We start from the raw sequence: 20,429 nt of genomic DNA on the forward strand, positions 1-20,429 counted from the left end.
TTATGCAAATTATGCAAATTATTATTCCAATACTTCCCTATTTCTCTTCTTTGATATGTTAACAGTTGTTTGGGAGGGTTTAAAAAGCCATTTTCCTCTAAAAATAAATAGGTTGCAATTACTTTTTGTCTAGGTCATAGCCAGAGGATGGTTGATTAATTAGCTGGGCCCAGTTTCATAGAGCTGCTAAGCACAAACATTGTCAATTTTTTTTTTGTCAAGCATGAAATTTATTCCTTGATAAAAACAGATTACAACCAAATTTCTATTTGTTGCATATTGCTTTTTTTTATTCAACTGGTAATCTTGTTTTTATCAAGGAAGAAAGTTCATGCTTAGCGAATTTTGTGTGCTTAGCAGCTCTATGAAATTGGGCCCTGGCTGCATTCGGGCTCTTGGTGGCGCGTGTTTCCTCAAAGTTTTGTCTGCTGCTGGTCGACGCACGTCACATCGTGCGCTGATGAGAGGAGTGGACTTTTGTTTTTGTCTCTTTGGTTTGCCTAGCTGTAAAAACCGGAAAAAAAAAGGTATGGAAGAAAGTTTCAATGGCCCTTGTCAATAGTCAGCTACTTCGCCTTTGTTCTTTGTTGTGACCCTGATACCCCCAATATTGCAATGATTTGGAGTAATTGCAGAATACCCCGCTACCGGGAAGCACCCCAAACAAATAATATAGTTTGAACTGTCACTGCGTACGCGAAGGGTCCTACTACTTGCCGTCAACTCGCCGTCAACTCACTTGCGCCGTCAACTCGCCGTCAACTCCTCCAATATACATTTAAAATCCACAAAAGAAGCATAGAACTGTAAAGTATCAGCTCAAAGAGGATTCGCGTAAGTTTTAGGTCATATTTCGGAATAAAAATTGATTTTTTTTCTCGTGAAAAAAAATTCTCTAAGCCAAAAAACTGTCGGCCGCCATCTTGCTTTTCACAATGATTAGTCTTGGCCCAAGATGTCAATGATTGGTACTTTTTTTTTATCAACACAAAGTCGTTTTTGTGAATGAATTTGTACCGAAAACCATGAGAAATATGTAGTTTAAACCAGACTTAACACTTCCGTGCCCCCTTTTTATAGATTTTTCATGTAAATTTAATGAGTTGACGACACGAAAATGAGTTGACGGCGAGTTGACGGCAAGGTGGTGAGTTGACGGCAAGTAGTAGGACCGTACGCGAAGGGTCTATATCCTCTGCTTACCAGTTTTCACGCTATTATGCCTTTTTTCTTTGAATTGGGAAAAAAATAATGATGCCATATATCAACCGATGCCCTTAATTATCTTCATTTGTTAATATGAAGTATGCAAACATGTATTAAAACTTGATGGACATTGAAATGTTCACACCACACACCGATCTTGGATGACTTCAACTGGCCCCATTTGTTTTGAGTTTTTCCTGTTTTCACGGCAAGCGAGAAAGAATGGCTTCCCGGTGAAGCCATACATGGAAGAAACATCTGCAGTGACTACAAGTGTTCTTTTAGACTCTGTGTATGACTCTATAGCCAGCAGTTGCCTTCGTTTTATTCAAAATATTTTTTTATTAAATTTTGAAAATTACCATGGTAACTTGCAAAAAAAAATAAAAATAAAAAAAAATATAAAAAGTGTGAATAATTACTGGCTTCCAAATATGATTTTTATTTTTTTTTATTATATGTTTTTCTTATTATTTATAATAAAGCGTATAAACAAACAGTGATAATTGAATCAACAAGCTGATGTTTAAATTTTAATATTAATAAAAGAATTGATACGAGGGTTACAAAATAAAAATATTAGAAAATGATATAAGGCACATGGCTTCTTTAAGCCTTGGTATTTTTTTTAAGAATGCTCAGCAAAACATTCAGTCACATGATTTTGATCATCATGAATTGTGAATTGAAATAGCGTTTGATGAAACTTTTTCGATGGGCAAATATTTTTATATGGCCTCAACATTATGACATATTTTTGTACCTTGTAGAAATGCCAAAAATACCAAACTTTTTGCATTTACAAGTGCAAATGACCAGTGGAGCCTTACGTGTTTCTAAGTTTTGGTCAAGGGAGAGGAGACTCTTTGCTTGGCAAATAAAACCACAAAATTTTTATCTAGGGACTGTTTACATCACGCACAGAGAGGTAAAAGATTTGCCACGATTTTAGGGACACCTCGAAAACAGGACCTCCTACGATATAATATTATGATGAGATAACTAGACTACATAATGTTATCGACAAGTCTTGCACAAGAATTGCACAAATCAAGAAACTGATTCAGCTCAGTAACTAGACGACATGATTTATTCTTGTCATTTGACATTGACATTGATTGTGAAAAACTGAAATCAGCGGTTGGCAACGAACACGGTGATTCGAATCAACAACCTTGTGATTGCAAGGCCTGCAGTCTAACCACTTGACCACGGTGACCAGTCTGAAAAAGTGTTTATGCTTCAAGTGGGTTGGAGTGTTGAATTGAACTGTCATGCCTTGTGATATCTCCGGATGTCTTGTCATATCTCACCCATCCTACACAATCTTCACTGGCTTCCAATTAATTTCAGAATTCAGTACAAAATCAACCTCCTGACATTCAAAGCACTTCATGGTTCAGCCCCTCCCTACCTTGCGAGCATGCTTCAGCACCGGCATGCCAGGCCAGGTCTGAGGTCATCAGGCAGCATGCTTCTTGTTCCCCGGACTCGCCTTGCCTCTTATGGTGATAGGGCCTTCTCTAATCTTGCCCCCCGCCTCTGGAACTCTCTGCCTCAAAGTCTAAGAGATACAGTGACATTTCTCACTTCCAAAACTCCCTTAAAACACATCTTTTCAGACTGGCATTTGAACACATCAGAGATTTTCTTTTATTGACCTGGACCGGCGCCTCTGAATGTTTTTACAGAGTTAGTGCGCCTTACAAATGCTGTGTTTATTATTATTATTATATCAAGTAACCGTATGTCTTGGGACAAAAATGTAACTAGATTTGTTTCTTTAATAGTAATCGAATGAGAATTTTAATGTATTTTGCACGCCATCCTGAATGTTCAATAAAATACCAACCAATGAGAGGTTTGAAAACATATGATGTTGCTCCAATGCTGTACACGCACTAGCAATGTAAATAGTGGATTAGCTCTCGTAACATAAAAACAAAACTTTTCAGATTTCAACACACGATGTAAGTGTAAGTGTCATTGTAAAAAAGGTTGGATAGATGATTTGAAAAAAAATCATTGTGGACAATTTTTCTGTTATCCTACTGAAAACACATGACACCAGGATACAGGGCCCAGCTACTTGGTCTACTGATTGATCTATATGCTACTGAAGCTGTAGATAGCCCTATGCATAGATTTGTGGATAACTTTATGGAGCCACCACTTTGACTTTTAACTTAAAAAAAACCAAAAAAAAAACCAGCCCCTGCTCATTTTCGTTCTCATCATAAGTCGGGTTCTCTCAACCCTTTTTTTAAGCCATAAGGATTCGATTGGTTGCTACAATTAAAGGAACCAGACTAATTATGAGAATTTCCATGTGCGCACACTGAAAAAGTTGTCAAGAAATCTCATCGATCTTGACAACTTGCTCAATTTCTGAGTGCGCATATGTACATACTCATATTATAATATAATTTGGATTCCTTCAATTGTAACAATCGATCATATTGTTATTTTTTATTGGTTAAGGGAACTCGCCTAACTATGAGAACTGTGCGCGCCTTGAAAATTAACAAGTTTTAAAGATCATTGAGATTTGTTGAAAATTTCACACAATAATTTTTTTTTTGATTTTTACCCATAACGTGTAATGTTTTTTTAAACAAATCTAGGCGTAGGGCTATCTACAACTTCAGTACAGTAGCATAAGATCGGTAAGTTTCATGATGCAGATCGTTGCACACAAAAAAAGCGAAGAAATTTATATCAGTGGTGCTGGGGCCAAGGATACGGAGTGGATCGGACCAATTTATGGGGCTACAAGCAACAAAACATTGAGAAAATGGTTGCGTCGAGCGCATATTTTTCCCAACCTTTGTTAGGTCCTTATTATTATCTAGTATTACTAAAACTTTGACTATGATCAGGTCTGTGATGCTAACTGCCATCAATGTGCAAACCCATTGAAAATCTTTGGTTGCCCTTCACAGTTACAGCTCCTAAAGTTTATTTTTAGAAACAGGATTTCGCCAAAATGTTTTTGATGTCACAGTGAGCTTGGCGCAGGCCCAACAAACCAACTCTGCGAAACAAAATTGCATTTTTTTTCACTGTTATTACGGAAGGTGAAGATGAATTGGTGAGAATGTGCAATTTTTTGAAACTTTTTTTGCAGATATGATTTTTTGTGTGCTGAGCTTAATGAGAATACAATGAAAATACAGAGCCTAATATAAGCGAGACCTAGTTTCTTAAAAGAACTGTAGGTGCATGTAAACAGGACGGGCAAAAAGTTTCTAATTTGATTATGTACATGATGATCTATGAGGTTCGTGGAGATGATTAGTGGATCAAACCTCATTGTTCTAGGTAGGAGTATTATTCCTCAAATCTGTTTGATTGCTTGACTTGACCAGAAATAAACTAAAATTATTTGCTGTTTAATGAGATAATTTGTTCCTTTCTCTTTGCAGTGGCCTGGAGACCTCCCCCGTTTGATTTGCTTGAATATCGCGAAGTAGTCGTCATGAAATGCCTAGTGGTTTTTCGTAACCCTAGCATGCCTGATATTGTGCTCTTGAAGGCTGATAAAGCATTCATTAATCATATCAATCAAGCAGCGAGGGAAAGACACTTATTGGTAAGTGGTACGATTTAAGCCCACCTTGTTGGGCTGTGGAAATGGTTTGGTTTGATATCAGTCTTATTATAATCACCTTAATTCTTTCAAGTAAGCCTTTGCTTTCTACCGATCCAAGATTGGCAGCAAGATTCCAGTAAACAAGCAACATTTATATCTGTGTCTAACCAATGAGCTATCTACCTCTATGTAACATGCCTTTGGAAGGTAGTGCCGTATTGTATGACTGTGGTCGGCTAGACCATAGTCAATTTGTGTCAAACTTAGGACATTAAGTGTTAATAAGTGTTTTTAATCAACATGATTTAGGTTTGTTGTACACTATTTCTTAAGACACTTTTTTCTTCCTCTGATTATTGCATACAGGAAGATGAGTCTGATGTGGATTATTTGGATATCTCGGTAGCAACTCAGTTTTTCTCACCCATCGTAGCATCCTATGCTGCAATGTCAAATGAGCTTAATTCTCCATACTCATCAATTAAAACTCATAATGACTTTTTATTTGTCCTGAGGCAGGTAAGGATTCAAATAGCAATGTTGTTGTTGTTACTCAGGGGCCAATTTCATGAAGCTGCTCAAGCACAAAAAGTAGCTAAGCACAACAACATTATACCCCACCCGAGTAATGCCTGTGATTTTACAGTATATAGTGCTACACACATCGGTGTATGGGTAAAAAGCCAAATGCAATAACATTATACTTAACTAGAGTAAGGTTACCAACCAAACTACCATGTCACATGTACAATTTGTATCCTACTCACGTCTGCTTAGCAGACGCATTTGTTGAGCAATACCTTCTGCTTAAGCATGAAATTGGACCTAGGTTAGACTTGTGTTTGAGGGTTGTAGTACACAGCATTCAAGCTCTTCTACATGAGTTAAAGTCTGAGCCTAGCCAGCTGTAATGACCATATATATGGTTGGTTTGAATACCAAGGAAAATAATAAGCTTAAACTATGAATATATTACCAAAACCCTTCATGATCCAGCTTTCACACGACAGTCATCAATTTCTAGACTGGGTTTTTGTTCAATTGTTTTATTTTTTGTTCTTAATAATTAGTGCGATGGTTATCTTTACATTGCTGTGAATGGTGATGAGACTGAGTCAGAGCTATTTCTTCAACGCAAACTGCAAGTTCTTCAAAGACTTTTAACATTCTACTATGGACCTATATTAGACCAGTGAGTCTAACCATTTGTTTTCATATGAGAATAAAAGAGAATTTTTTATTTGGCTAAATTTTTCTAAAATTATAGTTATCAACAAAGAGATGTATTTAATTTTGGTTTACACATAGAGCAAGGAACAGCCTTGCGTTATGGTTTAATGATGTAAATTTCCTACAAGTGTATGTAAACAAAATATACGCGAATTACAATGGCGCGTCGTAGCCATGTGGTAAAGAGCACCGGACCCAAGCTCTAGTGTTTCTGATCAGCAGAGTGTGTGCCCTTAACAAGACACTTTACCATATTATTTGCTTCATCCTTCGAGTTGGACATAAGGCCGTAGGTTTGAGGTGTTGTGTAAAGCACATAAAAGAACCCACTTACACTCATCACTAAGAGAATGGGCTTGTCTCGGTGTGTCTGAATGCACCACAGCACATTGTAAACTCTTATAACTTATAATCTTATGAATTACATCTCATAAATGTTTCAGAATGTTTCTCTCTGTTCAACTGCCTTTGAGTAATATAACATTTTGAAAGAAGTTTGCCAATCTGCAGGACTGCAGGTCACGTTCCTTTACTCTTGCACACAATTTATTAAGGCTGGAAACCGCCACGCCACACCATGGTCACACTCACCTAATCACAGTCTGCCTGTTCAGACTTTGATATGACTGACCCCCGTGCTAAGAGTGCGTTTATTTGGCTGTGTAAATCGGAACCAAGCAAATGCACCCTAAACCATTAACTGATTTTGGAAGGATTTGGTATTTTAACTGGTAATGTTACATTGATTGTTGTTGGTAAGACCCTCTATTGATATTGTGTGTTGATTTATACTCACAGGCTCAGACCAGATACTCAATCAGCAAGGAAGACTGTATGGGAGGAGTTTACCAGAGTGATTGACACATGGACAGAAAGCTTGACCCTCTATTGATATTGTGTGTTGATTTATATCCCACAGGCTCAGACCAGATACACAATCAGCAAGGAAGACTGTATGGGAGGAGTTTACCAGAGTGATTGACACATGACCAGATACTCAATCAGCAAGGAAGACTGTATGGGAGGAGTTTACCAGAGTGATTGACACATGGACAGAAAGCTTGACCCTCTATTGATATTGTGTGTTGATTTATACTCACAGGCTCAGACCAGATACTCAATCAGCAAGGAAGACTGTATGGGAGGAGTTTACCAGAGTGATTGACACATGGACAGAGCTGTATAACAAAGAACAGTGCTTCCTAGTTGAGGTAATCATATTATTTAATGGCAGGTTTTACCGTTGGTAAATACTCCAAGAATTAATCATTGTGAACTTTCATTTTTTTAATATCCTAAACTACTATGTGTTACTGTAAACTACTCATAATTTGAATATAATTGACAAACTTTGTTAACATGTGTAATGTAGGGCAGCAATACAAATAAATGTGTGTGTGAATAACTGTAAAACCTACTTGTTGAGAAACACCTCAGCTGAAGATAAGGTATAACATTTTGTGAAATAATTCCCTTCAAAGGAGTGTAGTTTTTAGAGAGGGATTCTAAAACATGAGTTGAAAGATGGAATGTTCTATTCAACGAGGCGGAGCCGAGTTGAATGGAACATTCCAGCTTTCAACGCATGAACATATTCGCACCATTGCACGAATGAAAAACATTCATTATTTGTTTTATATAACATCCAAGTAGATCTTTGTCATTTTGATTGAAAGATACAACTTTCAAAACAAACAAAGCGTAGGCCTGCAATTTTTAATTGTAGAAGCCGAATGCTAGTAATTTTACTTATATGCCTTGCAGTAACACTGCTGCATTACCAAAGACACGCGCACGTAGTGATGTTTTTACTCAGCTTTTTCGTTCCATCCGTCGGATGGAACGAAAAAGCACGGTGAGTGACTCAGCGGGCAATGGCGCTTTTATTTGCAATCACGTGACGGACAATCCTCCAATCAAATGGCAAGGATCTGCTGGGGTGTTATATAGTTTTTGCTATTGCATGGCAAACGGCTGTCAAACAGCCGCAGGGTTGTAGTAAAACAAGATATAACATGTGATGCGCTCTAAACCAATGAAAAGGCAGAATTTGTGTAAGAGGTGTGTTGTAAAAAGAATGAAGTAAAAAGCATGCTGTCCAAACTGTTACAAGTTTACAGAAGGACAAATATATACTCTGATGTATTGAGCATAGGAGTTAATTGAGGTTTTCTACAGGCCATTGAGAGACTTCAAGTGAACCAAACTGTGAATGAGATATGTATCAGTGCCTTGGAAACAGTCTTAAGGAAACTACGTGCTGTTGGGGAGAAGTACGCTGTTCATGCCATGCTGATGGTAGACGCTAAACTTCTGGCTTTGTATTCAAGGTATGTATATTTGAAAACGAACCCCAACAAGGTTGGCTAGGTTATGAGTAAATCAATGCAATAGAATTTAAGTTTTATTATTTCCTTACAACTGACAAATAAAAGTGACACTGTCAACCTAGCATGCACTAAAACATTAAAAATATATAATAATAATATCATTTTATATATTTTGCTAAAACCTTTAGCCCATGCCTAGTGTCCACTGCCTTTAACAAATTGAAATCAGACAATATTGTTTTGTGTCAATCCATTCTTGACTTTAATGAAATGTGCTGGATGATAACTTCACAAGCTCTTGTGGATTACAGAAATATGCAAAGCATTCGTTTCCCCTACGCAACTGGACTGTATGCTTGTGGGATAACTAATGTCCTGCGGACAGTGTAGGGGGATTCGATACTTGTGTCAATGTCACTAATAAACGTCTCTTGACAATGACTAGAGCAAGCTAGTCGAAACATTGAGACCAATTAAGAACTCACTCAGTGGTTATAAAGTTATTAACGATCCTCTATAAGCTAAAAGAGTAGTTCCAGCCAACTTTCTACCTCCCGCCCAGGTAGTACTTTAAAGGCAGTGGACACTGCTGGTAATTACTGAAAATAATTATTAAACCTTTTTTGGTAACGAGTAATGGGGAAAGGTTGATAGTATAAAACATTGTAAGAAACGGCTCCCTCTGAAGTGACGTAGTTTACGAGAAAGAAATAATTTTCAACAAATTTGATTTTGAGACGTCAGAATTAGATTTTGAGGTCTCGAAATCAAGCATCGAAAGCACACAACTTCGTGAGACTAGGGTGTTTTTTCTTTCATTATTGTATTGCAACTTCGAAGACCAATTGAGCTCAAATTTTCACAGGTTTGTTATTTTATGGAAATATATTGAGATACACCATGTGAGAAGACTGGTCTTTGACAATTACCAATAGTGTCCAATGTCTTTAAAAAGCAGGACAGCTCTTTTCAAAACTTAGAAGTCTATCGAAAATCCGAAAATATGCCACTTTGCGGTTGTAGAATATATAGCAAGACAGTCCTCTAAAAAACAAAATCTACCTGACAAGTAGACACACACAAGTGTAACCACAAAACAAATATTTCATAGATGTCTGATTATTGTTGTTGTTACAGCCGCAAGGCCTCTGAGTTACAATCCTCTGATATCCTGCTGACGACACTGCTAGCTCAGAGCTTCTATCCTACTACAGAGACATTAGAGAATCTATTAAGTCAGAGTGTAGTACAGAGTGAATGGCCAACTCCATTCAGTCAGAATCTATCAAGTGCTAGTGATGAATTCTTGAGTGCTGGGGAAGAAGGTTCTGATGATGCGGTATGTACTACAAACACTACAAAACACCACATTCAGACAGTCTAAATATATGACAGCTGTAGTCTTATGTAAGGTCAAGATTAGTTTTTGAATTTTATTTTTCTATACTTATGCAACTAAAAACCTGCAATTAGCAAACTTTGGTGTTTCTGATTAGCTGAGTGTGGGTTTGAATCCCCAGTCGGAACAGTTGTGTCCTTAAGCAAGACACTTAACCATTGCTTCGATCTTCGGATTGGACGTAAAGCCGTTGGTCCCATATGTGTTATCGAAAAGAGAAGGGGTTTGCCCCGGTGTTCCTGGCTGTGGCTGCTGTACATAATTTGGTTTTAGAATCCATCACTGCAATAACCTGTCTTACTGAAAGTTTGTACTTACTCAATGCCTTGAGTACCTTGTAAGTAGATACATGCGCTATATACATGTAAGACCTCGATGTTATTATTTTTAAGCAGTTGTATATTTTTCATTTTTTAATTACCCGATGTGTCTGATGCCTCTTAGCATCTTAGTCTTCCATTAGCATCTGCATTTCCAAAGTTGTGTAAATGTTGATCAAAGAACGTACTGTACTTTCAGTCCTCTTACTACAGCCCTGCGGATTCAGACAACGACGATGAGGGGCTTGATGGTGCTGCATCTAGGGTTAAAGGTCAACCAATCAAAACAAAAGAATCCAGTAAACAAGAAGAAGGAGCTGTGGGTTGTAGTACATCATCTGAGTCGTTAAGTGAAGGAGAATCTGAGTTTAGTACACCTCCAGTCAGTGTATCACCAAACAAGCAACTTGGCAAGGTATCAATAAAACATTCATTAATACATGTATGTCAATGTGTGGGAAATAAGAATATAAAACTAAGAAAGTACCTTGTGTGTATAAAGAAACCTGTATCAGCTACCAGGTATCCTGTTCCTTGTTTTATTAATTGGATACCTGGTCCTAATTTACTAGCGCTGCTTAATGGTAAGCAATTTTTGTGCTTACTCTAGCAGAAAAATTTGCTCATGTGTAATGTTTTTTTTACAGCATAGCAAGAAAATTAGGCGGCCAGCGTGTGCGATGACCTTGGATTTGCATTGAGACATTGTTAATTTTCATGCAGTAAGCACTTGAAGGTTAGCTTACCTTTTTGTGTAGTTTACAGTTAGCAGCGCTATGAAATGGAAGCTTGCATTGTAAGCACAACATCGGCCATTAAGCAGCGCTATGAAATGGAAGATTACATTGTAAGCACAACATCGGCCATTAAGCAGCTCTTTAAAATCATGTACCCAGGTCAGTGTTTTCAAACCAGTATCATGCATTATTTTGCATTAACAGTTTGAATGACTGGATTTATTCTTTAGAAAGAAGAGAAAGAGTTGCCTAAGGAGAATGAAGATGTGAGTAGAGGTTCAGGTGTAGCTACACAATCAGCACTACTAGGAGCTTCAGTATCTGCTAGTGAGAGTGTAGATAATGAATGGAAAGATTGTGTACGAATGCCTGCATTCCTACAGCTACCTGCTTGTAAATGCTCCCCTCATGTACTACAATTTGTACCTATTCTACCTGGGACTACTATGGTCATTGTCATTGAGGTGAGATCAATTTATGGACAGTTACCATTTATTTATTTATTTATTTCCTTTATTTACCCAGGGTGAGCCAAATCAGTAAAAGAACTGGTTTCCATTTGGGCCCTGCGAACAAACTAACATGTTAAAAGTAAACATCAAATAACAATGATTTTTAAAATGATCTTAAAGTAGTATAAATAATACACACATATCTGACAGGAAAGTAACCAGATATTCATTCTATGACTTTCTTTATGTCAAGAAAATTGGCATAGAAGTTGAGAACCTTGTTAATCCTAAAAGTGTCCTTTGTTTTCGGCAGGGCGACCACTGGCCCTCACACCATGATACCTTCAATTGACCTTTATGAAAGTTCAAGTTCAAAACGTGGCATGTTATGGCTGAGTGGTGAAGAGCACTGGACCCAAGCTCTCAGCAGAGTGTAGGTTTTAAACCCGGTCATGACACCTGTGTCCTTAAGCAAGACACTTAACCATTATGGCTTCATCATTCAGGTGGGACATAAAGCTGTAGGCCTTGTGTGTTGTGTAATGCACGTACAAGAACACAGTTACTTATTGCTCAGAGAAGGGGTTTGCCCCGGTGTGTCTTGGAGGGGCTGCTGAATACACACAGCACCTTGTACAACCTGGTATGTCTTGGAGGGGCTGCTGAATGTACACAGCACCTTGTACAACCCGGTATGTCTTGGAGGGGCTGCTGAATGTACACAGCACCTTGTACAACCCGGTATGTCTTGGAGGGGCTGCTGAATGTACACAGCACCTTGTACAACCCGGTATGTCTTGGAGGGGCTGCTGAATGTACACAGCACCTTGTACAACCCGGTATGTCTTGGAGGGGCTGCTGAATGTACACAGCACCTTGTACAACCCGGTATGTCTTGGAGGGGCTGCTGAATGTACACAGCACCTTGTACAACCCGGTATGTCTTGGAGGGGCTGCTGAATGTACACAGCACCTTGTACAACCCGGTATGTCTTGGAGGGGCTGCTGAATGTACACAGCACCTTGTACAACCCGGTGTGTCTTGGAGGGGCTGCTGAATGTACACAGCACCTTGTACAACCCGGTGTGTCTTGGAGGGGCTGCTGAATGTACACAGCACCTTGTACAACCCGGTGTGTCTTGGAGGGGCTGCTGAATGTACACAGCACCTTGTACAACCCGGTATGTCTTGGAGGGGCTGCTGAATGTACACAGCACCTTGTACAACCCGGTATGTCTTGGAGGGGCTGCTGAATGTACACAGCACCTTGTACAACCCGGTATGTCTTGGAGGGGCTGCTGAATGTACACAGCACCTTGTACAACCCGGTATGTCTTGGAGGGGCTGCTGAATGTACACAGCACCTTGTACAACCCGGTATGTCTTGGAGGGGCTGCTGAATGTACACAGCACCTTGTACAACCAGATATGTCTTGGAGGGGCTGCTGAATGTACACAGCACCTTGTACAACCCGGTATGTCTTGGAGGGGCTGCTGAATGTACACAGCACCTTGTACAACCCGGTATGTCTTGGAGGGGCTGCTGAATGTACACAGCACCTTGTACAACCCGGTATGTCTTGGAGGGGCTGCTGAATGTACACAGCACCTTGTACAACCCGGTGTGTCTTGGAGGGGCTGCTGAATGTACACAGCACCTTGTACAACCCGGTATGTCTTGGAGGGGCTGCTGAATGTACACAGCACCTTGTACAACCCGGTATGTCTTGGAGGGGCTGCTGAATGTACACAGCACCTTGTACAACCCAGTGTGTCTTGGAGGGGCTGCTGAATGTACACAGGACCTTGTACAACCCGGTATGTCTTGGAGGGTCTGCTGAATGTACACAGCACCTTGTACAACCCGGTATGTCTTGGAGGGGCTGCTGAATGTACACAGCACCTTGTACAACCCGGTGTGTCTTGGAGGGGCTGCTGAATGTACACAGCACCTTGTACAACCCGGTGTGTCTTGGAGGGGCTGCTGAATGTACACAGCACCTTGTACAACCCGGTATGTCTTGGAGGGGCTGCTGAATGTACACAGCACCTTGTACAACCCGGTATGTCTTGGAGGGGCTGCTGAATGTACACAGCACCTTGTACAACCCGGTATGTCTTGGAGGGGCTGCTGAATGTACACAGCACCTTGTACAACCCGGTATGTCTTGGAGGGGCTGCTGAATGTACACAGCACCTTGTACAACCCGGTATGTCTTGGAGGGGCTGCTGAATGTACACAGCACCTTGTACAACCCGGTGTGTCTTGGAGGGGCTGCTGAATGTACACAGCACCTTGTACAACCCGGTATGTCTTGGAGGGGCTGCTGAATGTACACAGCACCTTGTACAACCCGGTATGTCTTGGAGGGGCTGCTGAATGTACACAGCACCTTGTACAACCCGGTGTGTCTTGGAGGGGCTGCTGAATGTACACAGCACCTTGTACAACCCGGTATGTCTTGGAGGGGCTGCTGAATGTACACAGCACCTTGTACAACCCGGTATGTCTTGGAGGGGCTGCTGAATGTACACAGCACCTTGTACAACCCGGTATGTCTTGGAGGGGCTGCTGAATGTACACAGCACCTTGTACAACCCGGTGTGTCTTGGAGGGGCTGCTGAATGTACACAGCACCTTGTACAACCCGGTATGTCTTGGAGGGGCTGCTGAATGTACACAGCACCTTGTACAACCCGGTATGTCTTGGAGGGGCTGCTGAATGTACACAGCACCTTGTACAACCCAGTGTGTCTTGGAGGGGCTGCTGAATGTACACAGGACCTTGTACAACCCGGTATGTCTTGGAGGGTCTGCTGAATGTACACAGCACCTTGTACAACCCGGTATGTCTTGGAGGGGCTGCTGAATGTACACAGCACCTTGTACAACCCGGTGTGTCTTGGAGGGGCTGCTGAATGTACACAGCACCTTGTACAACCCGGTATGTCTTGGAGGGGCTGCTGAATGTACACAGCACCTTGTACAACCCGGTATGTCTTGGAGGGGCTGCTGAATGTACACAGCACCTTGTACAACCCGGTATGTCTTGGAGGGGCTGCTGAATGTACACAGCACCTTGTACAACCCGGTATGTCTTGGAGGGGCTGCTGAATGTACACAGCACCTTGTACAACCCGGTGTGTCTTGGAGGGGCTGCTGAATGTACACAGCACCTTGTACAACCCGGTATGTCTTGGAGGGGCTGCTGAATGTACACAGCACCTTGTACAACCCGGTGTGTCTTGGAGGGGCTGCTGAATGTACACAGCACCTTGTACAACCCGGTATGTCTTGGAGGGGCTGCTGAATGTACACAGCACCTTGTAAACCTTTATAAGGTGCCACATAAATTTGGTCTCATAATTTTGAAGATTTCAGTAACTTGTCTCAGAATTTGTCTGTCTGTTATTACTATTATTATTTATTCAAATATTGCAGACACTAAGTACTCATAAAGTTATTACATATGAGGGTAGATATCATTGATGTGAGTGATTAGAAACCTGTGTGCCAATTTGGTATCCAGGTCTGTTGACTCAGCAAAGATTGGAGCTGGTTTTAGAAATGACATTATGATTAACAGATGAAGATATTGTGTAAATGTTTTTGTTTTGTTTATACTGTTTTTATTGTTATTTGTAGGTGAGGTTACAACTGGCTAAGATGATCAGCAAGACGTTAGATATCTTGACTCAGATTGGACAAAATAGGAATGAATCTGAGACTCATTTGCATTACTCACCACGTTTACTCATCGAGTCTTTGGATAATATGGTCAAACAAATATGTGACCACGCCAGGAAATTCAAGGTAGCTCATTCATCTGGATAATATTCTTCACTTTGTCTAATTTTTTAAACGACAAAGGAATTTTTCTGTTTGATTTTGTCATATCATGCCTAAGTTAGTAAACTGCAAAATGATTTTATCTTTCTGTTGACCTAGCTGTTGCACATACATTAGGTCATTTGAGGCCACTGTCTTCCATTCTCAACATTTTGTGGGTTAAGTCAATTGCATATACAAATTATAAGCTTATCTAAAAAAAATGTTTTATTTTTGTATGCAAGTCGCCTGACACACAAGGCCTGAAGGCCACTTCAATTATTTTATTCCAGAGGCCTATGCCACCCACTCCTTCGGCTGAAACAGGGTTACCCCTTTTACAGTCCATACGGATGTAGGCTTGGGTATCATCTGTCCGAAGCCTGGCCGGTAGAGCAGAATGCACTACCTCCCCAATTTTATGTAGCAAGTCTCACATCGGGATTCGAACCCACACTCTGCGGATCAAACACCAGTGCTTGAATCCAGTGCTCTTAAGCACTCGGCCATGACACTGCCACAGCTTTGTGTAATTCGTACAAGGACAGTTTCTCCCAAAATTGCACAGCCAAGAAGATTGTGATGAGGATGTCAGGTGAAATTGATCAGAATCAGAATATAAAGATTTTGCCAACTGCAATATTTTTCTTCTCAAGCTCTTAACTGAGAAAGTTCATAACTAACCCATTGAATCTCGTTATTCTGAAAATGTACGTTTTGTCATGAACTAAGCTTCAGAGAAATCTCTAATTGTGTTTATGGGTTATTCATAGTGATCTTGTGTATTAAATACTGATTAAAATGTGTTTTCAAATTTGCAGACAAACTGCATGAACAGGCATCAGGAAGATTTGAAGGACACTTGGAATAATGTAAAACGCTTTGGGCTTCAGGAATATCTAGATACTCATCGGACAGTGATCATTCCAGCAAGGTAATCACAGATCTTACTAGTCCAGGCATTACATACACAAATAAATGCCTTATAGACAAATCCATTAATTACCACCTACCAAGTTTTTAATTCACCTAGGAGTAAACTGTGCCACACACTCAATGCCCAATACAAGGGCTCGAATTTGGCGAGAAAATCCACATGACTGAAGGGCTTGTAGCTGAGCATTTTTACTGGACCAGAATTTATTCAACAAAACCAGATTCGAAACGAGTTAAACAAGCAATAACATGACTAAGAGAAGATCTATCTCATTTGTCATGCTTCTTCGATACTCGACAGAATTGAAAGATATATCAGATTCATTGTAATAATTTTTCACAAAGATACTACACAATGAGGTATTACTGTTATTAGTAATTGGAAAACACAAGACGACCAGCCATCCAGCTTTGTTTATATGTGTACATTATTTGTTTGAATGGAGTTCAATCATAATCAGATTTTTGGTGGACTTGGGAGTGTGGGGTATCACAGTCATGATTGATCAATGTAAAAAAAAAAATGGATGACTATGTTATCATTTTCTATCCATATTTGAGATATTTGATTTGCTATCCGATTCTTTGTCTCCAGGTTAGAGTCTGCTCTGTCTGAGATGTGCCGTCTACTTAAAGTCATTTTCAGGGTGCGATACTTCAATGTGAAATCCAACCCTGAGAGTGTGTCCAAACGCTATGCAGAAGCCATTAAAGATTCACAAAGCTTACTGAGGGAGAGTTTGTATCATTATCAACAATACTTAACCATCAAGGCACAGCGCAATATCACCATGACTACATACCTAGAAGACTTCCCAGGTCTTGTGCATTTTATACACGTTGATAGGAAGACTGATCAGATCACAGCGCCCTCTATCAGTGTGTCTGGAGTATCATATGATGGGATAGTGCAGTCCGGGGCATCATCATTAGTAAAGGAGAAGGTTAGTTCAGTCAACCATTCACAAATTAGATTTGATTACTGACTGGTACAATGATTTTCCTAGTCATAACTAAGTGACCGCTTAAACTTGAACTCCTCAGATTATAGGGACAGTTGCTATGTCACATGGGTTGGAGTGCGCTTTTGCGTAGTCATAAGAGACGTTGAACACCCTTACACATTTCTAAATGAATGTCCATGGACCTTTGGTACTAAGGTTTGCCTGAGGATCCAAGAAAGTTCACACCAATAAGTTAACCTTTAGTAGTACTAACTAGCCAGATCATCTGGGCCCAATGTCATGGTTCTGCTTACCACATAATGATGGGCTTATGGTACCTTATGGTTTTATAAGCAATAATTCTGTGGTAAGCAGGACTAAGAAATGGGGCCCAGATGTTATTCAGGGATGAGATTGTTCAGACTTTTGTCTGATTCAGACTTTTTATGTTGGCCTGGTGAAGAAAATCAAATAATATTTGTTTCCACAAATAAAGAAATCCTGCTCATAGGTCTACTTTTCTAGTGCTTTGGATACTGTTTCCGAAAGCTCCTTGGAATCTATAACCCCAGGGGTTACCAAAAGGTAGAAATGGCATCATTTCAACTTGACTTTGAATTTGTATCCAAGACTTTTGCATTAGCAATGACTCTCACCCCTGGTTATTATTTGGAAAACAATACATTTTTATGCATGTAGCTCACCAGTCTAATAATTATCTTGTAAGCAGCTTATCTGAATAATGTTTGTATCTTATGCCACCCTGCATTGTCTTTGTCTAGGTATGGAGCATAGTACCTACAATGCATGAATATTTAATGCAAGGATTCTATACAGCAGCATTAAGACAAGGAGATTTCTATTTCTCATATTACATCTACTTTGAGGATGTGACGGTAAGTATGACGAGTCTCTCTACGTATGGCCCATTAGACTACTGTCTACAGACCTGGACATTCATGAGCAATTCAATCAGATTGATATTACTTATTTGGCAAACTTCTAAGAAAAATCATTGTAAAACATTCAACATTGATATAATTGACAAAAAGAACAAAAAGTCAATGAACCACAAGAAAACTTACACAAGAAGAAGTAATTTTGTGTATTTGTTTTTTACCCTTACACCGATGTAAATTAGTTGTGTGAAAAAAAATCCACAAAAAAGGGTGTTTGTCAAGGCTAACGAAACAAGTCAGAGTTATTTCCATTGTTATCCTCTGAATAAAAACATAAATTTACTTTGTGGAGATTGCCAAGTATCAGAAAGGCTATTGCGGGGTTCTCCCCAGGATTTTTGGAAAATTGTGGGGCTTTCTTGACCCAAATTGTGCAAGTTTGGCCAAATGACGCTGACTTGAAACTAAGTCTCCTGAATGTTTTCTACTTTGAGTTTATCTTGGTTTTAAATGCCCTAATGTGCATTCAAATTCTTGCCAATTTTCACTACTGTATTGTGAAACAGTTAAAAATGAGGTATGTGACACATTTACCTACACTTAACCAAATGTATAGTCTGCTGCATTTCATTACTTGTTTGTATTAATAATTGATTTTGAATTTGTTTTTCCATTGAAGGGAAAGCTGGTAGCTGCCCAGCGATCAATGAAAACAGAAAATACTGATATTCCTGGTATCTTGACTGGAAACTTCTTCAAGTAAGTTCAATGTGAGGTTAGAAAGTCTAGTGTTATGGCTGAGAAGTTTGCAGTAGACACACCATAACCCTGGTGCAAAGTCTTTAGTTATGCCAGTCTCAGCACTACGGTCTCTCACCAAAGTGTTTAGCTGAAATAGACTTCAGGTTACCGCTCCGTTTCTTAAAGAGTTTTTAAACCTTTTGTAGATCAATTTTTGGGCCATGACATAAATTCCTACTCACAGAGTCGCGTAAATCTAATGTACATGCAAAAAATAATGTTGTCTTACTGAGACAAAAATTGTAAACCCTTCAAGTTCATTGACCAACCCAAACAGTGACTGCATGACCTAAAGTATGACAAAAATCAGAAAAGTGCAACAAGTAAACAAAGTCACTATTTAAATTGCTGCTTTATACATTTTGGGTTTGGTGCAGCATCTTGGAACATAGATGGATACATTCATAAGGCACACATTGGTCAGCTTGGCACATGGACCTGTTTAAAGATGTACAATTCCTATCCTAAGGAGTTGATAATGTAATTATGCTATTTTGCATTATCAGTAGACACAAAATGACATTTTGTTTGTGTTTTGTAACCAGGGACTTAGTGGAGCGTTGTTTCCCTGGTATCCCGCATGGTATGATTCGTTGCTGTGAGCTGTTATGCATTCATCTATCAGTGGTACCCATCCAGTATGTTACAGCTCATGCAAGACGTTTAAGTGCATCATTATGGGAGACCTCAGGAGAAGTGGCCACACCCGTCAATCTTCTGTAACAATAAACCATTTGCGAGTTAGATTTGAATAATGTCTGGTACAATGACTTGCTTAGTCACAAGTTACTAGTTACATTTGAATTCCTCAGACTATAAAGACAGTTACTATGTCAAATGGTTCGGGACAAGCTTTAGCATGAAAACCTCCAGATGAGCAAATCCTGGTACCATTGTGTCATACAAATCCATTCAGAATTGTGTATGGGTGTCCGTAACTACACAAAAGCTTGCCCCTAATCATGTGAAATAGAAACTGGCTATATAGTCTAAGGAATTCAAATTAAAGTGGCAACTTGCTATCCAGCAAGTCTTTGTGTTAGACAATAATTAGATAATATTCAAATCTAACGAGCAATTTGCTTATTGGACGATGGTAGAACGGAACACGTTGGCTGCTTGGGCACATATTCAACAAGCTAGCTACCTGTAGGATTGTGGTACAAAGTCACAAATCCGGTCGTCTGCGAAGCACTGCAGCTGTTGAAAGTATAGAAGATTTTTGAGAAAGGAATCCCTTCAAAGTATTATGGTTTGAATAAATTTTCAACCCAGAACATTTTAATGTGAGAATTGATTCATGCATGAATCATTTCTTAGATTTTTAGAGGTAGGTGTCTGGTCGTGAATGCTGCTGCTGTCATCATGTTAAATGTTTGACGGATTTAACGTTTATGTGAAAATAAGAATTTGTAATTTTGCTTATTAATCAGCATTATGTAGACAAAAACCAATCTGAATTGAACATTTATAAACAATACAAGTCATTGATAGTTGAGTCATTGGATTAATTTAAAGTGACCCCTTTATATTCCATACAATGCACAAGGGAGTGGTTTTGGTTTGGGTCCATCAGATTTTATTTTTGACAAGACATTCCTTACAGAAGCTGATTGTGTAAATCTTCACTTCAAACAATTTGATTCAAGATAACAGAGTTTCCTTGTTTACTTGATTTTCAACTCTACTTATCTGGCTTTTCTTGGACTTTGTTGCATGTAAATATTTAGTAGTACATGTATTTAACAGAAAT

The 20,429-nt window shown here is 39.5% G+C and overlaps 1 protein-coding gene across 1 annotated transcript; it reads left to right on the forward strand.

Annotated features, from left to right (window-relative positions):
• The first annotated feature begins 442 nt into the window (after positions 1–442).
• LOC117295019 (Hermansky-Pudlak syndrome 1 protein homolog) lies at positions 443–19,478 on the forward strand. The gene is made up of 15 exons (XM_033777581.1): positions 443–527; positions 4,632–4,798; positions 5,165–5,317; positions 5,869–5,990; positions 7,131–7,239; positions 8,207–8,358; positions 9,496–9,697; positions 10,277–10,492; positions 11,045–11,278; positions 14,914–15,081; positions 15,918–16,030; positions 16,628–16,976; positions 17,759–17,872; positions 18,555–18,634; positions 19,222–19,478. The coding sequence occupies exons 1-15, from the start codon at positions 461–463 to the stop codon at positions 19,397–19,399; spliced, it is 2,424 nt and encodes an 807-aa protein (XP_033633472.1). The 5' UTR covers positions 443–460; the 3' UTR covers positions 19,400–19,478.
• Positions 19,479–20,429: the final 951 nt, after the last annotated feature.

Source organism: Asterias rubens, chromosome 9, assembly GCF_902459465.1.
Source record: "Asterias rubens chromosome 9, eAstRub1.3, whole genome shotgun sequence".
Lineage (NCBI taxonomy): Eukaryota > Metazoa > Echinodermata > Asteroidea > Forcipulatida > Asteriidae > Asterias > Asterias rubens.